Here is a 20,562-nt window from a genome sequence, read left to right on the forward strand (position 1 = left end):
TCAGTCTCCCCTAGGGCTGCTCGATTATGGCAAAAATGATAATCACGATTATTTTCACTGAAATTGAGATCTCGATTATTTGACGATATTTATTTAACCCTTTAAAGCCAGAGCTTATATTATATTTTTACATGCTGTAGTGCCATTTGTGGGAGCATTTCAAGTTGCTATATAACTGTTATAGCCCATATTTTAATAATATGTATGCATTAAGGCCATAGTAACTACATTAATTGCAAAAAAGTGCAATAAACTACAAGAAAATTGAAAATCGTTTTTGTTTTTTTACATATATTTCTACTTGGAGAAATTTAAGAGGTTTATCCCTCAAAACTTTAAATACAAAAAAAGTTGCAAAAAATAGTTTACAATAACAGGAAACTTATTTTGAGTGTCTTCATAGTTTTATTTTGGAGATACACCAATTTTTATATACACTGCAGGAAAAACAAAAAACAATCCTATGATGCAAATTTGCAAAGAAAACAGCAGGTGCATCAAAATAAACTATTTCCAGCAGTGCAATTCGAGTTCTAAGCATCCCAGAAACTATTCAGAAAAGTCAAACATGACCAGTATAGGTTTTTAAGGCCTACAAGTAGAAAACTACATTTCCGCAAAAATGACATCACTTCCGGTTTCGGCCAGGAAATGGCGGACATGTGATAGTTCGGGCTGACGACTTTTTCAATGTGGGAAGTGTTACGAACAGCTGATCGGATCGGCAAAGCGTGTTTCTGGAATATTATGTTTTTGTTCCTGCAAGCGCTTTTTATGCAATTTTTGCAAAGCTTTATGTGGAACGAAACCGTGACCGAGGACAAGCTGATGGCATCAGATGTAAGTACAACTCCTCCGGTTTCATATGCAAACAAATTATTGCGCTAGCTTACGCGGTTCAGGTTCTACAGGGATTTAAAAATAGTTACGCAAAACGGAGCGTGCTGCTCTGACCGGCTTTAAAGGGTTAACAATGACTTTAAAAAATAATATAAAATAGTGTGCAACACCACTGAAGTTTTTTTTTTTTTTTACCTCTCTTTTCAACCAACAGCAGTCACTCTCCTCTCCAAATAACTTCTGCTTAGCTTTCCGAGCTTCCCTTGGGTCCTCTTAATCAGCGGTCTCCAACCTTTTTTGCGCCACGGACCGGTTTATGCCCGACAATATTTTCACGGACCGGCCTTTAATGTGTCGCGGATAAATGAAGGAGGGGCTAATAATCGGCTCAGTCATTTTTAATGATCGTTGAAAGCCCAGATCGTAATCGTGATTAAAATTCGATTAATTGAGCAGCCGTAGTCTCCCCTAGTTTTTCTAATCTTGGTTCTTTATGATGTCATAGGGAGCAGATTTCCTTACTGGCTGTGGAGGTTCTCAGTCATCCAGGTCATGGTGATCTAAGGAGCTTGGAAAGAAAAGTGACTGGACTTCTTTAATCAGGTATCTGAGGCCTGGTGGGAGTCAAGAAGGTCGTTGACCCACTTTTGATCATGTCCCTAATATGATATCCCTAATATCGTCATCTCAGGTACAGAAGTCCCATGCACCTGCTGTTCAAATGGGCCTGTTTGTGAGGGACAGCCAATCAGAAGAAAACTTGCTTAAAGGGGAGGAGCTAAAAAAGCTCGCTTCAGAAGAGGAACTGAAAGGCTCCGAATAATAAGGATCATTTTGAGCTGTGAATGAGGAGAAATGAGGAGAATACACCTGTTAAAAAAACAGATGTTAAAATATTAAACAGAATAAAATCTGTATCTGTGCAAAATGTGCAAACACACACACACGCACAGTACACAGTGGAGTGGCACACATGTTCTGTGTATAAATATTTACAGTAGCTTCTTCTGTCTGCAGGTCGGGCTCTGTCTCCAGAGACTGAGACCGAGTGTGTTTGCATGTGTGTTCGTGTTATAAATGTTTGTGCGTTCCCTGAAAGACGACAACCCAGTGGCAGCAAGCAGTGCCAACAAAACACAGGAGAACTGTGTGTGTGTGTGTGTGTGTGTGTCTACTCCAGCCTCAAAGACGAATTTAAAGCTTCGCCTTGTCTAATCCGACCCTCTCCTCTTCCTGTTCTGTGCAGAGTGCTCTGAGTCGGCTGTCAGTCCTCTTTATCTCTGCTCCCGCACACACAATCAGCACTGGGCTGTGTGTGTGTTAGATTCAGGGCTATACTGTGAAACATCCAAGAATACTTTAAATGCTTTTAGTTTATTTCCACCAACACACTTTGTTCGTCTTCACTTCAATAATAGATGCCCTCACCGGATCTGTATAATTCATGGACTGCTGTCTGTAAAAGAGAGCAGTTGAAGGCAGGAGGGTTCAGCCTTCCTCTTCATTCCTGCTGCTCACCGAGCCCTTGGGATCAATGCATTTATCAATAAACAGATTGAGGTCGGTGAACTCTGTGTTAAAGTCTGTCTCTAAAATTATCTGCATTTTATAACTGGTCAATTCAGACTTTTATTCTGAGCGCCCTCTATGGGCTATATACCAGTACCAAAGACACTGAATAAAAATGTCAGCCATCTACCAGAATGACCTCCAAACATTGTCTTTTCTTGAGGTCTAGTTTCGGCTGTTTTGCTGAATCAAAAGTTTTGCTGACACTGAAGAGGTACATTTCAGGTATGTCCTGTTATATAATGTGTGGACTACATTGCCGAACTTGCTAGCAGAAGAAGGTTTATGTTTCACATCATCCTTTAATCGACTGGAAAATGAAACAAACAAAATGGAAAGAAGAGCCATGATGCCACCTACCAAGGGCTGGCCGATATGGCCTAAATTCCATATCGCGGTTAAATTTGAAGCATGTGCGGTAACAGGGCTCTAGAGTGCGACCAATTTGGTCGCAAATGCGACCACATTTTTCAGTGGTGCGACTAAAAAAAAAAATTTGGTTGCACCTGTGCGACCAAATGTTCGGGTAGCAAAAAAAAAAAAAAAAAAAAAATCTGCAACCTTCTCTGTGGTCAACAACAGACACACATTATGCCCCTGTCGTGGACTAAACCAATCAGAGATAGTCAGGGGCGGGACCTCTCTGATTGGCCGTGGTCCAGTTGAAAGTGCAGGTGGAAGTGGGAGGTGAGTAGCTTGAATAAAGCGATATCAATTAATTAAATCCTGAATCGACTTTTAAATATAACTGTGTTTTGCCAGAAACGCCAGATTCTCAGATTAAAGCTCACAAAACCATTTCAACAACAACCAAACAGCAAATGAGAGCAGGTACACGGATTCCACACAAAGACGTAAACACAGAACGGACCGACGCATCAGAATCAACTTTGTCTTTCTCGGCTTTCTCACCCGACGGCCCGTAGACGGACACACTGTCGGAGCTTAGCGGTTCTGATGCGTCCGGTCCGCGCTGTGATTACGTCTTTTTGCGCTGATTCTGAGCTGCAGGTTTTGTCTCTCTCCAACCAAAATTCACCGAGCCAGCAGCAAAAGAAGCAGCAAACTGCGCTTCACATTTGATCAATGTCGTCATGAATTTTGCTGTTTTGCTTCCATGACTATTAAAATCACACTCCATGCACAGCTAGCTCTCTCTCTATCTCTGTACTTCAAGAACAGTTTCCCGTCTCCAATCTCTGTTTTCTGTATTATTCATTCGCTTATTACCCACCAGTCTACCGTTGTTTACAGCGCTGTCGGCTGCTGTCTTTTTCTTTTTTTCACTTAAATGACCTCGGACAAGAAAGCCTATTTTTTCTGTTGTTCAATACTGAAGAAATTTAAACTTTATATGCAGAACATTGTAGAATATTTTTAAGGTTATCTGCTATAAAAAGCCAGACCAGGAAAATCTCCTTCATGTTTTTCTGTTTTATTCTCAGTTACTTTCACTCAAAGGCATCTGCTGTGATGTTCACAATTCTGATGAAGTCAGTATTGATAAATGATCAGAATTATAATATTTCTGACTGTCTGAGGCTAAGTTGAATTGAATCGGGACTTTGAAAACCGGAATCGAATGGATTATAGAAATCAGTGATGATACCCAGCCCTAGTGAGCAGCCTAGGCACGACAGAAGTGGATGTAGCTGTAATAGGAAAAGAACTATTGCTAACTTTTCTGTTAAGTTAAGGCCTGATCCTTCTGAAATTCATAGCCAGTGCTCTGACACGGTGTCATCAATCTTTGAATGCTGAAAAAGCACAGTGTATCCAGAAAAACACATTATATTATATAAATTATTATAAAATTTGTGTGCACCTAACCTTTGTGCCGGTACGCCTAACTTTTTAAAGTTAGACGTACCGGTACGCCCATGGCAAAAAGTTAGTCTAGAGCCCTGGGTAACGATATATATCGCGATATATTCTTTTCTTCTGTATACCGTATCTTCTGCACTATAAGGCGCACTTCAAATCCTATAATCTGGTGCGCCTTATGTATGAATTCTGGTTGTGCTTACTGACCTCGAACTGATTTTATGTGGTACACAGTGCTCAAAAATCTGTCAAAAAATGTTTAAGTACGACTTTCGTAAGCTACGAAGCCACACCGCTTGATAGATTGTCGGAGCATTATGGCTACTGTAGTCAGGAGCCTCGCAGAGTAATCTGGGTCCAAAACTCTGTCCACAACACTCCCAAAGTCAAACGAACACTGCGCCATCACTGAGAGTTAAAAACTGTCTAAATACTTTCATCTTTAATAAAATGATCAGCGTCCTGCTTTATCAGGTGTAACAATCAAGTTTAACATCAGGCTTCCGTGAAAACAGAATTTAGAAGCTAGCAGGAAGTTAGCTTGCTAGTTTCCACCCAAACATCATAAAGCATGTTCTGACTGAGAGATTTCTGAAAAATTTAAACGTACAGCTCTGCCATCGCTTCCAACATAAATGAAGACAGAAAACTACACAGCAGTGACTTTTATAGAGTTGCTGAAGTTGGACTAGCTGGTATATAATGATGTGCTATGTGATCGCTAGCGACACAGCTATGTTAGCATAACATTAACGCAGTGAAGCTGGAGGATGAATGCCAAACTTTTTTCCACTCGATAAAAGTTAACGCAAGGGTTCCTGATGGTTAGGGACAAATCGCATGGCAGGATGCTGTAAATGGATCAAACTTCAGTCAGGAGAACAACTGAGATAATCCATCCACAATATGAGGTTAGTCATTAATAACTGCAACAACAAGGGAATAGAGCAGCTGCGAGAGTATTTGACATTAATGAATCAATGGTATGGAAGTGGAAGAAGCTCAGTTTTTGGCTTTCCTCATATTTCAAAACGTACTTCATCTCTTTGCTATTACTGTTGCCCGGCATAATTTCCAGATGATATTGCTTGCAGCCGCTGCAATGCTTTAGACCAAAACAGGCACAGCTTGATGACATCATCAACATGCGGTATAGTCAAAATCTCTACCGTTGGCCAAATTCATATCGTTTCTACCGTATACCATTTATACCGCCCACCCCTACACCTACTACTACTGTATTTACCATTAAACACCTTTCAGTTGCTTATTTGCAAAGAATCGCCACAACAGATGGAATTACACAGCTTTCACAGTAATTTGTGTCTCCTCCTGCTCTAAAACTGATTATATTTTTAGGTGAATATGTTAACCACAACTCTATGGAGCCACATAAAGGTACTGTAATACAGTTCATAGGTTTATAAGGCGACACCGTCCCGGATGGTCAAGATTGGCATGCAATAAATGAGAAGTCAATCAAATGTCTTTGGATTAGGAAAAACAGCTAAATGTGCATTTAATCTCTTCTCTGCAATAATCTTATCAATTGTTTTTGCATTCAAAAAGACAGGCATGATGGACTAACAAGTGTCTAACAACAGTTTAGTCTTTGTGATCATAAAGCAGGATTGTCACTATGACAAACACTCGGAATAACGCTTTTTGGAACAAGAAAGTGGATGGTTTGAGGAAAGAGTACAGGAAGTCATCTGGAATGACCACAGGTTATAGTCCACAACTATCAGCCAGCTATCAGCCACCTGTAACACAGTCCTGAGAGTCCAAAAAAGACCATTTAACTAACATTCACACCTCAATCTCAGTAACCTTAATGATTCATGGGATTACAGGGTGGGGCAACAACTCACAAACATCCCCTGACATGTCCTAGAGTGTCTGGGCCCCCGTCAAGGCGACAGTCCTTGGGATAGGGAATTGAGTTTGAAAATGTGACCTTATTTCCGGGATACAACCACAAAGGATTGTAGGTAAAAGAGGCTAGCGTGCACGGGCTATTACAAGACAACAGTCACACAGAGATAAACAGACACAAAGAATGGCAAGAAGCTGTTGTATTATTAACTGCCATAGCCGGCTGCATGATAGCCATGGGAAGCCGACGGGTAAAGAGATCGTTTTTTGTCGGATTCCTTCGTGGAAGAAATATGTTCAAGTCATGTTTCTGAAGTCCCGAAGAGGCGATGGATGGCCTGGATTGCGGGGTAAGTCCCGAGCCACACCGTGCTACAACAAATCTCTTTCACTGGAAAGAACAATGACTGTTACTGCCCCCTCTCTCTTCCAGTACTCCGGAGCGAAGAGACAGACAGGACGTCCGGGGACGCCGCCGGGTTTTCTTTGCTCCGCTCCGATTTTAGTGGATTTTAATGTGTGGCTGACGCCACTGCTCGTATGGGTCTAACCTTTTCACTCCTTTGATTTTTTTCCTCGTACCTTTTTTTTTTGCCTTTCGTCAAGTCTGTCTTTGTACAGACCTGCCGTGTTCTCCTTAGTTTTGTACATAACTGTTTTGGTAAATGGTAAATGGCCTGTATTTATATAGCGCTTTACTAGTCCCTAAGGACCCCAAAGCGCTTTACATATCCAGTCATCCACCCATTCACACACACATTCACACACTGGTGATGGCAAGCTACATTGTAGCCACAGCCACCCTGGGGCGCACTGACAGAGGCAAGGCTGCCGGACACTGGTGCCACCGGGCCCTCTGACCACCACCAGTAGGCAACGGGTGAAGTGTCTTGCCCAAGGACACAACGACCGAGCAACCGGCAACCTTCCGATTACAAGGCGAACTTCCAACTCTTGAGCCACGATCGCCCCACGATTGTTTTGGGGGCAAATAAAATGCAAGTAGGGATTAAAACAGCACAATGAATGGTTACCGGTGCTGGAAATGCTAGCGCTTGATGCAGTGTTTTGATTTTGCTGCCGCTCGTAACTACAATGCAAGGCGCACATGTCACGTGAACTAAAAAGAAACATCTTTAAAACTTAACGAAGTCCAGGTGCCTTCGACTCCAGCACTTTAGACCACCAGGATCTGGATGACTGAAAGCATCCAGACATGTTTTCCTGTATTTTAATTTTATCATTAATTATTTAAAATAGTGTAAAACTTCCCAAAATGAACTAAATCTATAAAGAGATTGTAAAGAAACAACTTCTATGACTTTATATCCTTTGTTGTGTTTACAAGATATCCTGTTCAAGTCACACTAGGCCTGGACTGTGCTGTCATGCAATACCAAATTTGACCAGAAGACAGTGCAGTGAGTCAGTGTTTATTTAACCGGGTCGGTTTGTTTTCGGCATCTTCTTCCCGCCCAATAGTGGCAATGGGCATTTGTCTCTGCCCATTCTGCCATTCAACAAAAGCCTTTATTGAGAATAATTTAACCCTCATCCTCCATCTTTCCTGTGGTAATGTGCTTGTGTTAGCCTAACCATAGCACTGTAGCTAGCCACTAGCTAGCACACTACTATATATAAACTAGCCCAACTTCACTAACTTTCCAAAAGTCGCTGTTATTTAGTTTTCTGTCTTTGTTTACACCCAACATTATAGAAATGCTGTGTTTTGTTTTAGTGCTAAGTTCTATCTCGTACGTCTTCTCTTTCATTGATGTCTGGATGTTAATCTTCTGGTCAAACTTTAACACTGACCATTTTATTGGAGGTAAAAATACCTGGACCATTTTTAGCTATTAGTGGTGTCTGAGTGTTTGTTTACTTTTGGGAAGTGAAGGAACCTTTGGACCTGGAAATATTTACGAATTTTCCCGAAACACTGAGGTAAGTTGATGTTATGGAGCAGTATTATTAATTTTCAGTGTCTGTGTTCACCTTAAGTATCCTGAGCCCCCTATTTTTTATATACATATATTTTTTTAAATAACTTTACCAAGTGTAGGGAGTAATAACAGCAAAAGTGTGAGATGGAAGTCATGTTCGGTTAAACAACAGCTCACTGTGGCAAAGTGAAACTCTCGAGTGCACATTCAAAGGGGAGATGTCACCGCTGTAAGTCAAGGAAAACAAGCCATTTGTCTCCGCGTCCTGCTGTGCAGAGCAGCCTCTCCTCCATCACAAGGTTTCCACTGACCTTATAAACCACTAAGTGTGGACACTCTCTGCATGATGCAGCGAAAAAAGCCACAAACTGAGAGCCTCAGAGGCACACAGTTAGCAGTGACACCGGTGAAAAAGACTAGTCGAGCTTTAAAAACCATGTTGAGAAACACATCTGTTTCTTCTACAGTTATTAGATGGTTTTAGAGGTTGGCCGGATTGATCCAAATATCAATACCAACGATGGTATTGGTACTGAATCGATAAGGTTATGAATAAATTTAGGTGTAAATTTTACCACAAGAGGGTTTGGCTCAACTTAAAAGTGACCCTTAAAAGTTCCCTTATCATCAATCATGCTTTTCTTTCTTCCTTTTATTTGATTCCACTGAAATTTTGAATTCATTGTGAACTCTGCATGGCTCCTGCTTAAGTAGCTGCTTAAGTAGCTGATTTGCTGAGAACTTACTCCATGTGACTGGGGCTATTTAGCTGTTCTACACCTTTAAATTTCATATCCACAGACCAACTTTTAGGCAGTAGCTCCTAAAGTTTGGAACAGCTGTTTTCCATCTGATAGGTTGGCCATAACACTGGTTTTGCTTTTAATTGCGCGATGAAGGAGAATCTATGTTGTAAAGACATAAACTTCACATGATCTCTAAAAACTTCAGGCCATCTGAGCACCCAAGTCTGAGGCGTTTTCCGGGAATGGTGACGCTATTTTGTCTATTTTGATATCTTATCTTTAAAATAATCTTCTCTAGAGCAGGTTAGGTCTGCAGCTTCAGAAGTGTGCCTGAGAACGCAGGCTTAAACCTGAAGTCTGAGTGCAGGTTTCAATTCAATTCAATTCAATTTTATTTATATAGCGCCAAATCACAACAACAGTCGCCTCAAGGCACTTTATATTGTAGACCCTACAATAATACATACAGAGAAAAACCCAACAATCCAGGCTTCTGGATTTTTTTTTGGAAGAATTCTATAACATTACAAGACTGGTAAAATTGGGAGTTATTGTCTTCACGTTCTCAAGAAAATACCACAACCTGAACTGGGCTTTATTGGAGCAAAGTGCAATAAAATAGATGGATGTCAGCAGGTAAAACATGTCTGGCTCTCACCCACCTGAAGAAGCAGCTCCCCCTCGGGTATCTGGATCTCTGTAGCTCCCGTCGTCTTGCTGGCATTGTTGTGATCACTGCTCCTGTTCGTGCCACTGGATAGCCGGTTCTTCAATGCCACTGCAGAACCAAAGGGGACAAGTTAGTGATGACCAGCAAAGGTCCGGGTAAACCAGCTCCGAGTAATTCAGGAACAAAAATGGAAAAAAATGTTTTGCGTTTGAATTTATCCTTTGCAGCTGCATCCCGTAGTGAAGAAGCCGGAGGGTTTTCAGAAGCTTTGTTTTAAGATATTTTGACAGGAAGGCCAGTGGGAATAACAGCTTTACAGAAAGAGACAGAGAGTGACAGAGGGGGATTTCAGGACACAGCATAGAGGGAGTAACACCTTAAATGAAGGTGTGAAGAGGGAGAGAGCAACACTGTTTTTACACATGAACTTTGGATCATTTTGGGAGAATCAGGCTGGGATAGTGCTTAGTGTGTCATAACACAGTTGTAGTTCCTCAGATGCAGCACAGAGCAGGAAAATGTCTGCTTCAAAGACATTCTCAAAACTGCAAATAGTGTGTGAACTTTACATGAAGGAACTGCCATTATAGAGGGTGGAGGAGGCAGGACTGCTGTTGTGAAAAACACATATGAGGTATGTGAATGTTGCCTAATTTTAGCTAGAGAATAAACCAAAGCAATGATGGCTGATTTCTTAGTTTTTGCAACAAATTTTTAATATTAGACAAAAAATAACCTGACTGAATACAAATGCAATTTTTAAATGATGATTTCATTTATTCGGGGAAAGGATATCCTAATTTACCTGGTCCTGGGTGAAAAACCTAATAACTGGTTGTGGCACCCTTGGTAGTAACACCCCGCCCCGCGGGATTTAATAACGCTCCATCGTACCTCTTTAATATCACGAATGGAGTGGCTATGTTGACCAGCCCTCGGTGGTAACGCACAGCATGATGACCAAACACAAACCTCGGCATAGAGCCATTAGAAAGTTATGATTTTGGATGGAAACAACAGCAGTCTCTGCTGAATGAGGTCCTCCTGGTTATTATCTGAGTTATATTTCCAGAATCACTTCACAGGGATAGGAGCCACTTTAAACCTTTAACATACTTCTAGTATTGTCAGCAAAGAGTTGCTTAGATTAAATTAGCATGACAACATTGTGCTTTGGGCCTTTAATTCAAACAGTGACTCCTTAGTGAGCTGCAGCCAAACCTTTGTCTGCTGATGACTCAGACACAAAATAAAGCCTGTCAACTAGAGCTGGGCGATATGAGATTTTTTCATATCACGATATGTTTTTTTCATTTCAGGCGATAACGATATCTATCACGATATAAGCCAAATAACTATATTTGTAAGATTTAAATGTGCCGTTGCTCACAAGTAAAATGTGAAATAATCAGCAGCTTGTTTTGATTTAAATATTTATTTCTCATAATAAGTTCAACAGGGTAGATGTACTTAAGGAACATGAGACTTTTTCAGATAAATAAAGGCAAATATTGCAAACTACACAAAAGGCAGCCGCTAAAGCGTTTAAGTTTCAAAATAGAACAAATGAAACAGACTAAATTGTCAATTCCACTTAGAAACAAAGTATTAATTCTAAAAATAAATCTTAGTTTGTTTTACAGAAGAACAGACAAAACTGACTAACTTTTGTCAATATCAAATAAACTGAGAACTAAAAGGAAATTCTCAATCTCTCCTTGTTGTATAGCTTATCTTTTCAAACAGTTTTAACAGTTACTTTAGTCTGACAAAAGCCGAATGACGAATTAGCGCTTCCAGTCAGAGACTGAGGCTACGTCCACACGTACACGGGTATTTTTGAAAACTGAGATTTTCCGTTTTCGTTTTAAAAAATAATCCCGTCCACACATAAAGGCAGAAATGAAGGAAAACGCTGCTATGAACATGCCAAAGCAGCAGGTGGCGCTAGATTCCTAACCGTGCAGAAATGTTGGCCAATCAGAAGTCTAGAAGCCTCGGTGGGAAAAAGTAAACAAAGCTGGGGCATAGAAGCAGAACCGAGTCGTATGTGTGGACGGACAGTAACTGTGTGTATATGTAAGCATTTAAACACTGCAGAGAGTAGAATTAACAGTAACAGTATTGTAGAAATTCATTTCACCGAAACAATAACGTGGCGCAGTGTGACGTCAAAAAATGCGCACACCTTTGACGCTGCGTTTTCTCTGTTTTTCTAGTCCACACGTAAATGCAAAAACTGAGTTTTCAAAAATCTTCGTTTTCAGTGACCAAAAACGCCGTTTACGTGTGGACGAAAGGTGCAAACGCATAGAAAAATCTGAGTTTTCAAAAATACCCGGGTACGTGTGGACGTAGCGCATGCACCAGTTTATTGTATTTCCAGACTTGCTTTCGGCACAATTTACAGTGCACGCTACTCTGTTTTTTGTCAGACTTGAAATAGCCGAAATACCTTCACACTACGGAACTTCTATGGCTCTTCCGTTCGACAATCTCTCCGGCATTGGAACCATCATCTGTTTTCTCTTCGGTAACCTTCGGTCACGCTCGGTTGATTTTTCTAGTCGGCACACTCATTTCCTCCATTACGCGCTGGCTCCATTACCCGCTGGCTGCTTCCCAAACAAACACACGTGCGGCTTGGCACTTGTGCTGTACGTAACAAGTCACGCGACGTGACGCTGCGGCTGTGATTGGTTCGGCTCTGCGCTACTTAATTTGGATTGGCTGACCTTTTTTTTTTTTTAAGAGGACAAGAGCGGCGAGGTCTATCGCGATAGCTTAATTTCTCTATCGAGTAAAATTTATATCGCGATACATATCGTTATCGTTCTATCGCCCAGCTCTACTGTCGACCATCAATTATTAAGAGCGAGACAGGGTGGAAGGGGGTTTTTGGACCCTGACGTCATGACTTGGAGCCATTGGACAAAAAACACCCCGAGGCAACCATGAGGAAGAGGAGAGGTGACGTGTTTGCAAACAGAGGTTGATGAAAATTCACAGAGGTTTCCTCAAGAGGTCCTCACTCGAATAGACACTGCAGTATGTGCACAGAAACGTTACAGTAAACAGGAATGCGATATTATCATAGTAACACATCAGTAACTGAGGGAGTTCATGAAGAGGCCCTTGGATGTCTTATTTTGTCGAAAACCCAAAATATATTCAGTTTCCAGCAAGGTCTAGCAACCTCCCAGGGTGCAGTTCCTCCAATGTCCACTTGGCTCTACCTGCACCTCAGTTTCCAAACAAGACTACAAAAGACAAGGGTCATAAGTGAGTAAATGCTTGTTTCTGCTGTTTATACAGTAGCATCTACACTCACTTTACTGCTCCAATGCCTTTCAGTCAGTTAGCAAGTTAGTTCAACTTGTGCTGCTAAATATTGGCTCTAAAACATTTTGTAGCCGCTTTACCCCACTCTTCTCATTGTATTAGAGTGTTTCATACTACCAGGCATGTCAAGAGTATATCCCTTTAGTGCTTAGTGTGTCATAACTGATACATACAGATTTTAAGATTTCTTTATAGTCAGTGTGATGCCCCCCCAAAACCTAAATAAATTGCACAATACATTGTTAAACAATAAATACTCCCCCAAAATTGTAGAGATAAGTTATGTAGCAAATATGATGAAAGCTAAGATTTAATGTTTTTTGTTTAACTCGTCAGAAGGTTCAATAAACGCTCGAATCATTGACTCATCTGATGAATAATTTGGCTTGCTGTGGCAAAATGTTTATTAAACTAGAAAAACACCCAAGAATGTTGCATTTTACTGTGTGAAATTGTAGTATTTTATTATAATAATATCAGGTATCGGTAGGGTTGAAAGCAGTACTCTGTACCTTTTACGGTACCAACTAAAATACTGAGTACCGATTTGCACTAAATTCAATTTTGGCACCCAAGCACATCTGGGTTAGAAGAAGAAAAAGTGAGACCATGTGATGACTCAAACCTGAACAAAAACTCGATGCAGGCAACACTAGGCCCTTCAAAGAATGTCTGTGTGAATGAGTCTTGTACGAACAAATCTCAAAATAAAGTAGAAAATCACTTATAGGTACTAGTAAGGTAGCTGGATAAGCAGTTCTATAAGTTTTATGATGGTTACGCTGACATTTCTTATCAGCATGCTATTTATGTTAAACAAACATGTTATGTCGGACAATATGTCTGAAATGTTAGCAGGTAAATGGTAAATGGACTAGTTCTTATAACTTTTACTATTTAATATTTTAGTACACAAACACCAGGAGACTGATGCTTACATCATTTACATCGTCTGACAGCAAAACGTTGTAAATAAATAATAAAACACAGAGAAGTATGGACTTATTTTGTTTGAGAAAACTTTGAATTTACTATTTCAAATGAAGCAAAGCACCGGAAACAGTACCAAATTCCACACACTGGTACTGGTTTTGGTTTAGCTGCTTACCAAGCTAATTACTTTTTATTTGTATTTAGTTTTAATCTTTTATTTTCATCTTTAAAAGTACCGAAAGTACAACAAGTACTGTTTGAAAATGAAGGATTTTTCCACATTATGTTTTATGGATGTTTTTCCATGTGTTTTAATTTCTATGGATATTTACAAAATATCGATAAAGTTCAGTAAAAAACCCTGATATTTTTATAGGCAGAAAATAACCAGGACATAAAATGGTAACACTGAAACTTAAAAATTCAAGAATCCCATGGGTGACATCACAGTGGCCATGTCCATCTTTTACATACAGCCTATAGTTTTCAGTTGTAAAGACCTGTCACGTTAAAGTGTATTGATAAATGACTAAATTTATTTCTACCATTTATGATGACTTAACAGCTGGTTTTTGGACATACAACCATCTTCTTGGACGCTTATTCAATGATAGCAATCATGTGCTTGGAGGTCTAAGCTCTGACAGACAAATACACAGTACTTTTAAAGCTTTCTGTCAAAGTAAGCTATAAACCAGTCTACTATTGACATCAGAACATCAGCTCCTTCACCTGATCCAGAAAAACTTTGTTAGAAGACTTGCACAGAGCTTCGGCATCAGTTCACAAAGCTGTATGTGAGCCTGAATATCTGAGAGTCAGTGGATTTGTTTCTGACTTTAATCCAGGCAAAGTTGCAATCATGCTTCCAGGTCCAGCACTCAACAACAAGCAAACACAACAACTGTGAGGTCGACCTGCAGCTAAGACGACCAGCTGACAACAGAGGGATGACGACGCAAATGGTGACCCCATCTAATCTCATCCTCCTGCAGGCCCACGTTCACAGAGCGAGCGATGGAAATGAATTTTTCAAAGGTTCAGACGAGTGCAGAGGAGAGCACCTCCCTGGGGACAACAGAAGCAAAACAGAGAGCACTGTCTGCAAACTACAATGTGTTTGTGGGTGTGGGTGTTAAATTTTTATGAAGGACCTCTGCCTTCTCTAAAAACTGCAACCAAATCAATTTTACACTCGTCCCAAATGTCGCAATCTAAAGACCAGATCTTGTTCCATACATTCAGAAGCACCAGTTTTATAAATTTTATAAACAAGTTTTTTTATTTTATTATAAAGTTTAAATTATTAAAATGTTACTCAGCATTGGTGTTAAGCCACTTAACAGTGACCATGACCTATCGGCAACAGATAAACAGTATGTGAAAGTCATGTACTAAAGAAACAGCAACAAATCCATTAAAGACCTGACACAGGACCTAAGAGATCCATCTGGACCTTCAGCTGATCATCTACTGTTCACTGAAGCCTCATCAGAAATTGTCTCAGTGGAAGGCTGGCTGTCAAGAGGCCATTCATAAGGAAGGGAAACAGAGAGAAAAAGCTGAGGTATAAAAATTACAGAAGAACTGGACTGAAAATCAGTGGAAACAGGTCTGATGGAGTGATGGATCTGGTCTTAGTATTCTCATCAGTATGTACAGAGAAGTTCAGGAGAGAGGTACAACAGTGAGCGCCTACAGCCATCTGTAAAACATGGTGGAGGCTCTGTCATGGTTTAAGCTGGATTTCAGTCACTGTTGCTGGAGATCTCAGAAAAGTACTGTTAGATTTTGATCGAACATGCAATACCATCTGGAAAACAGTCTAAATTCTTTTTTTTATCTTTAATAAAATCCAGGCTTCCATGAAAACAGAATTTATTAAATTTAACAGAGTTAGAAGCTAGCAGAAAGTTAGCTAGCTAGTTTCCACCTAAACATGATAAAGCATGTTCTGAGAGATTTCTGAAAAATTAAAACGTACAGCTCTGCCATCGTTTCCAACATAAATGAAGACAGAAAACTACACAGCAGTGACTTTTTTAGGGTTACTGAAGTTGGACTAGCTGGTATATGATGATGTGCTACGTGATCGATAGCGACACAGCTATGCTAGCATAACATAAACACAGTGAAGCTGGAGGATGAATGCCAAACTTTTTCCACTCGATAAAAGTTAACGCAAGGGTTTCTGGTGGTCAGGGACAAATGCAATTGCATGGCAGGATGTTGTAAACGGATCAAACTTCAGTCAGGAGAAGAACTGAGGTAATCCATCCACAATACGAGGTTAGTTATTGCCTTTTCTCATATTCCAAAACGTGCTTCGTCTCTTCGCTATTACTGTCGCCCGGCATAATTTGCAGAGGATATTGCTTGCAGCCGCTGCGATACTTTCGACCAAAACAGGTGCAGCTTGATGACATCATCAAAATGCGCTATCGCGGTAGAGCGGTATAGTCAAAATCTCTACCGTTGGCCAAATTCATATCATTTTTACTATACAACGTTTATACCGCCCACCCCTAAGTGGGACCCTATCAGTCATGGATTGGCAGAGAAAAGAAGAAAAGGCATAAAAATCCAAAGAAGAGCTTTGAATGTCCTTCAAGAAGCCTGGAGAACTATTCCTGAAGACTACTTAAAGACAGACTTAAAGGCCCGCGGGCCACATCTGTCCCGCGAGATCATTTTATATAGATTTATTATTATTGTTATGCATGGCCCGGCGATATGAGGCGCTAATAACACACAAACAACAGATCCCATAACGCAGCGCTGCAGCTTCCTTGCCAAACGCTAGGCTACTTGGGAACATTCCCGCGTTAATCAAGTCAAACTTCTGTTATTGCGAAGCTAGCCCCTCACAATGGCGAAGAGAAAAGTTGATTCTGTAAACAGAGCCTTTCAGCACAGGTGGGTGACTGAATATATGTTTACAGATATTGCTGGTAAATCCGTGTGTCTTATTTATGGAGCTAATGTTGCTGTAATTAAGGAATTTAATTTAAGACAACACTACGAGACAAAACATCAGGATAAGCTGAAAAACCTAAATGCAGAGCAGAAACTACAGAAGGTAGAAGAGCTAAAGAAGAATCTAACATTTCAGCAGACTTTTTTTCACCAGAGCAAAATCACAAAGTGAAGCTGTTGTGAAAGCAAGTTTTATTGTAGCAGAGGAGACAGCCAAATCAGCCCGGTACCACTATGAAGAGCTGCATGATGAAGGTGTGCGACGTCTTGTGTCCAGACAAAACGCACTTCATTCGTGGAGTGGAAATATTGGACATCAAATCGATGCACGGGACAACGACAGGAAAAGATATTTTTTAAAACGTATGTCAAAGTATAACCAACGTGAAATTGCCCTGGGACAAACTTGTTGGACTGACAACAGATGGAGCACCGGTGTTGTGCAGTGAAAAAAGCGGACTAGTCAGCAGGATGCGAGTAAAGATGCAGGAGGAGAACTGAACCGGTGAGTTAACAGCATATCACTGCATCACGCACCAGGAAAGGCTGTGTGGTAAAATCCTAAAAATGGAGCATGTAATGATCACCGTAACGCAAACCGTACATTTTATCTGAGCTAAAAGTTTAAATCACCGTCAATTTCAGTCTTTTATGTGGGAAATAGATTCAGAGTTTGCCGACATTCCTCATCATACAGAGGTCCATTAGCTGAGTTGGGATAAAAATTCTCAATAGAGTTTTTGAGCTCAGCAAGGAAACCTGTCAGTTCATAGACATGGCATGTATGATGCGGTGAAGGCATTTCAAGTGAAGCTGTCACAAATGCACCAGTCCAACTTGCCTCACTTTCCCTGTTGCCAAGTAATGTTGAACCAAGTCGGCGCACTTTGCTGAACTGCACCTGTGCATATTCAGATGGAGCTGCAGTGTAATGATACACTCGAGGAAAAGTACGACACTAAATGGCCCGCACAGTTTATTAGTTCCATTCCTGAAGCAATGCCCCAGCTCCGTCTACATGCGGCTCCAACCTTGTGTATGCTTTCATTTATTTTTTCTGGGGTTTTTGGCAGCATGTTCATATTTCTAACTTGCATAATTTTGACAGGATATATTTTTATGAAGAGCAAAATATTACTAAAGTTAATTTTTTTAAGTTTATTTAATCTGGACTAATATTCCTGTCTGTTTTTAATTCATATTTATGTTTAAAAAACATTGTTTTAGTTTGTTCAATAAATGTTTATCTTGTTTGGCCCGCGAACTAAAGTGTGCCTTGAGTTTTGGCCCCCTGTGCAATTGAGTTTGACACCCCTGGTGTGAAGCTTGCACAATTGGGGTGTGAATCTGTTCACACATGTGATGGCCAAACCCGTGGCCACACTCTAAAGTCGGTAACTTTTGTATTTTCATTCTTCATTTGAACATAGTAATACATTTTAGTTGCCAATAACTTCATTGATTGGTTTGGATACATTTGTTCTATTTGTAAGCGCGCACATTTATTTTACTTATGTATTCATACTACTTCATTTCTTTGCTTTCTGACTAACCTTTGTCTTTTTATTTCTTACCTGCCATCATCCCTGGGAGTTGCTGGACAAAAGATGGTAGCCAGGGTTTGAAACCATTAAATACAAAGGAAGATAATTGGACCACACCACCACTTCCCGCTGAAGGGGGAATGTGTGTTTTCTTTACTTTAAAAACAAAGTATTTGTATTTAATTAAATATTTGAGTTTAGGGTTTAATGGGGTTTTTTGATTTTCTTCTTTAGTGGTTAGTTTATTAACAAACCAGATTGTACTGCATCGTTTGTGATTTATGATTGTGTTTGTTTGTTACCCCTCATGTGTCACAATGGTCTGATCAGCCATTATATATACCCTTGTATGTCATTTCATGTTTTAGGTCAATTAAGTATGTTTGGGCAGTCATTTGGTTTGTTAAGGTTGCAGTCTGTGCCTGAGTTCAGTTCAGTTTTGTTTCTTTGACCTCTTTTATGAGCTCAACATTTATTAGTCTTGTAAATATAATTTTTGGGGGTTAAATAAATGGAAACTATATTTTTCTAATAATTCCTGGGCTCCTCCTGTTTTTCAACTCGGTCCATCACATGTGGTGTCAGAAGTGGGATCCTTCAGTTGAGGAGACAGGATTTTTTTTTTTTTGCATTTTTCTGCCCTTTTTCCTCCCCTGACAAACTTTTGAGCCATGCAGAATGCTGTGCGCCCAAAGAGAGGAAATAAAATGGAGGCCAAAGAGGCCTTGCAGCAGCCAGAGAGGGAGAAGGAGATGGAAGAAGGAATTTCAGTTGTGGCTGGAGACACTGAAGGAGAGGATACCAGGGAGCCAACTCTGCTTGATATTGCTGGGATTCTTCAGGCTTTCATGGGACAACAGGAAGTTCGAGATAAAAAGCAGAGAGAGGATGCTATACTGCAAGAACAGCGTTTTAAAAGTTTGCAACACCAGTTTCGGCTTTTGCAAATGGAAGTGCAGGCCAGAACCACCCCACTTCCAGAGCCCACATCAACTGATCCAGAGTCTGTTGAAGCTCCAGCTGATTATCAGACACAAGCAACATCTCAGCATGAGGGTTCTGGCTCAGCCTCCATATTAACAGGTCAGTCTGTGCATATTCATCATCCTAAACTGGAGAAACTAGCTGTTGAAGATGATGTTGAACATTTTCTGACCACTTTTGAGAGAATTGCAGCTGCTTGTCGTTGGCCAGAGTCGGACTGGATTTTTCACCTCATTCCTCTTCTTACTGGTAAGGCTCGAAGTGCCTATGTTAATATGGATGTGGACGATTCACTGCAATATGAGAAGGTAAAAGCTGCCATTTTGCAAAAATATGATATAAACCCAGAAACATATAGGCAAAGATTTCGCTGTCTTGAAGTTTTTGATGAGAGTCCCAAGGAACTGTATGCGAGACTGAAAGAACTTTATGAAAAATGGATTCAGCCGAAAAACAGAACTGTAAAAGAAGTTGGTGAAATTATTATCTTGGAGCAGTTTTTAAGAATGCTGTGTCCTGAGCTTCAGGTCTGGATTAAGGAGCATAATCCAAAGTCTGCTGCAGAGGCCGCCACTCTGGCTGATGTGTTTGTAGCTGCCCGAAGTAAGAGTCAGCCATGGAGCAACAGTGCATGGAAGGCTGCCAGAGATTCACGTCGGTCGCAACCCCCTCAGCATCCTCAGAGGTCAGCGACGGGTGTGGGTAAGCCCTTTACAAGGGAAACGCAGCCTCTGAATACCTCGAAGCCAGGTAAAAGGCCACCAGTGTGCTACCTTTGTGTACAGGAAGGTCACACTAAGCCCATGTGTCCTAATAATCAAAGCAAATTATCTCAGATGTGTTTTGTGCCTCACCAGAATGTGGATATTAAATCTGAGAGAAAGCAGTCAAATAAAATCACCACAGTTAAGATTAATGGACAAGAAATTAATGCTTTAATAGACACTGGCAGCACACAGACTCTGGTACACAGGAAATATGTGTCAAAAGACTACACATGCCCCTCTGAAACCTTATCAGTTTGCTGTATACATGGTGATGAAAGACCATACCCTACTGCTGATCTGTTTATTGAAGTGCAGGGGACACCCTATCTGTTAAAGGTTGGTGTAGCTGATAATCTGCCCTATCCTGTAGTTCTTGGGGAGTATCTGCCAGTCATCTATGATTTGTTGAGAGAAGTGCAAGAGTGCAATGTTGCTATAACAAGGGCTCAAACTAAAAATCAGGATGAGCATTATGCAACCCTCAGTGCTTTACCCTTCTTTGAGGCTGAACTAGAGACAGATCCCGGGAAGTCTCGGAAGCCACGCAGT

General features: G+C 40.6%; 1 protein-coding gene across 4 annotated transcripts in view; it reads right to left on the reverse strand.

Moving 5' to 3' along the window:
- ahr1b (aryl hydrocarbon receptor 1b) overlaps positions 1-20,562 on the reverse strand; it is a 69,675-nt gene that overhangs the window by 35,260 nt on the left and 13,853 nt on the right. For all 4 annotated transcript variants that reach the window (XM_085266495.1, XM_085266496.1, XM_085266497.1 and 1 more), the window contains one exon: positions 9,460-9,575. In XM_085266495.1, the coding sequence (XP_085122621.1) occupies positions 9,460-9,575 (116 nt within the window). The remainder of the gene's footprint in view (positions 1-9,459; positions 9,576-20,562) is intronic.

The sequence above is a fragment of the Mchenga conophoros genome, linkage group LG23 (assembly GCF_057382185.1).
Source record: "Mchenga conophoros isolate Kocher_MC1m ecotype Shallow Benthic linkage group LG23, M_conophoros_male_GT1.1, whole genome shotgun sequence".
NCBI classification, from domain to species: Eukaryota; Metazoa; Chordata; class Actinopteri; order Cichliformes; family Cichlidae; genus Mchenga; species Mchenga conophoros.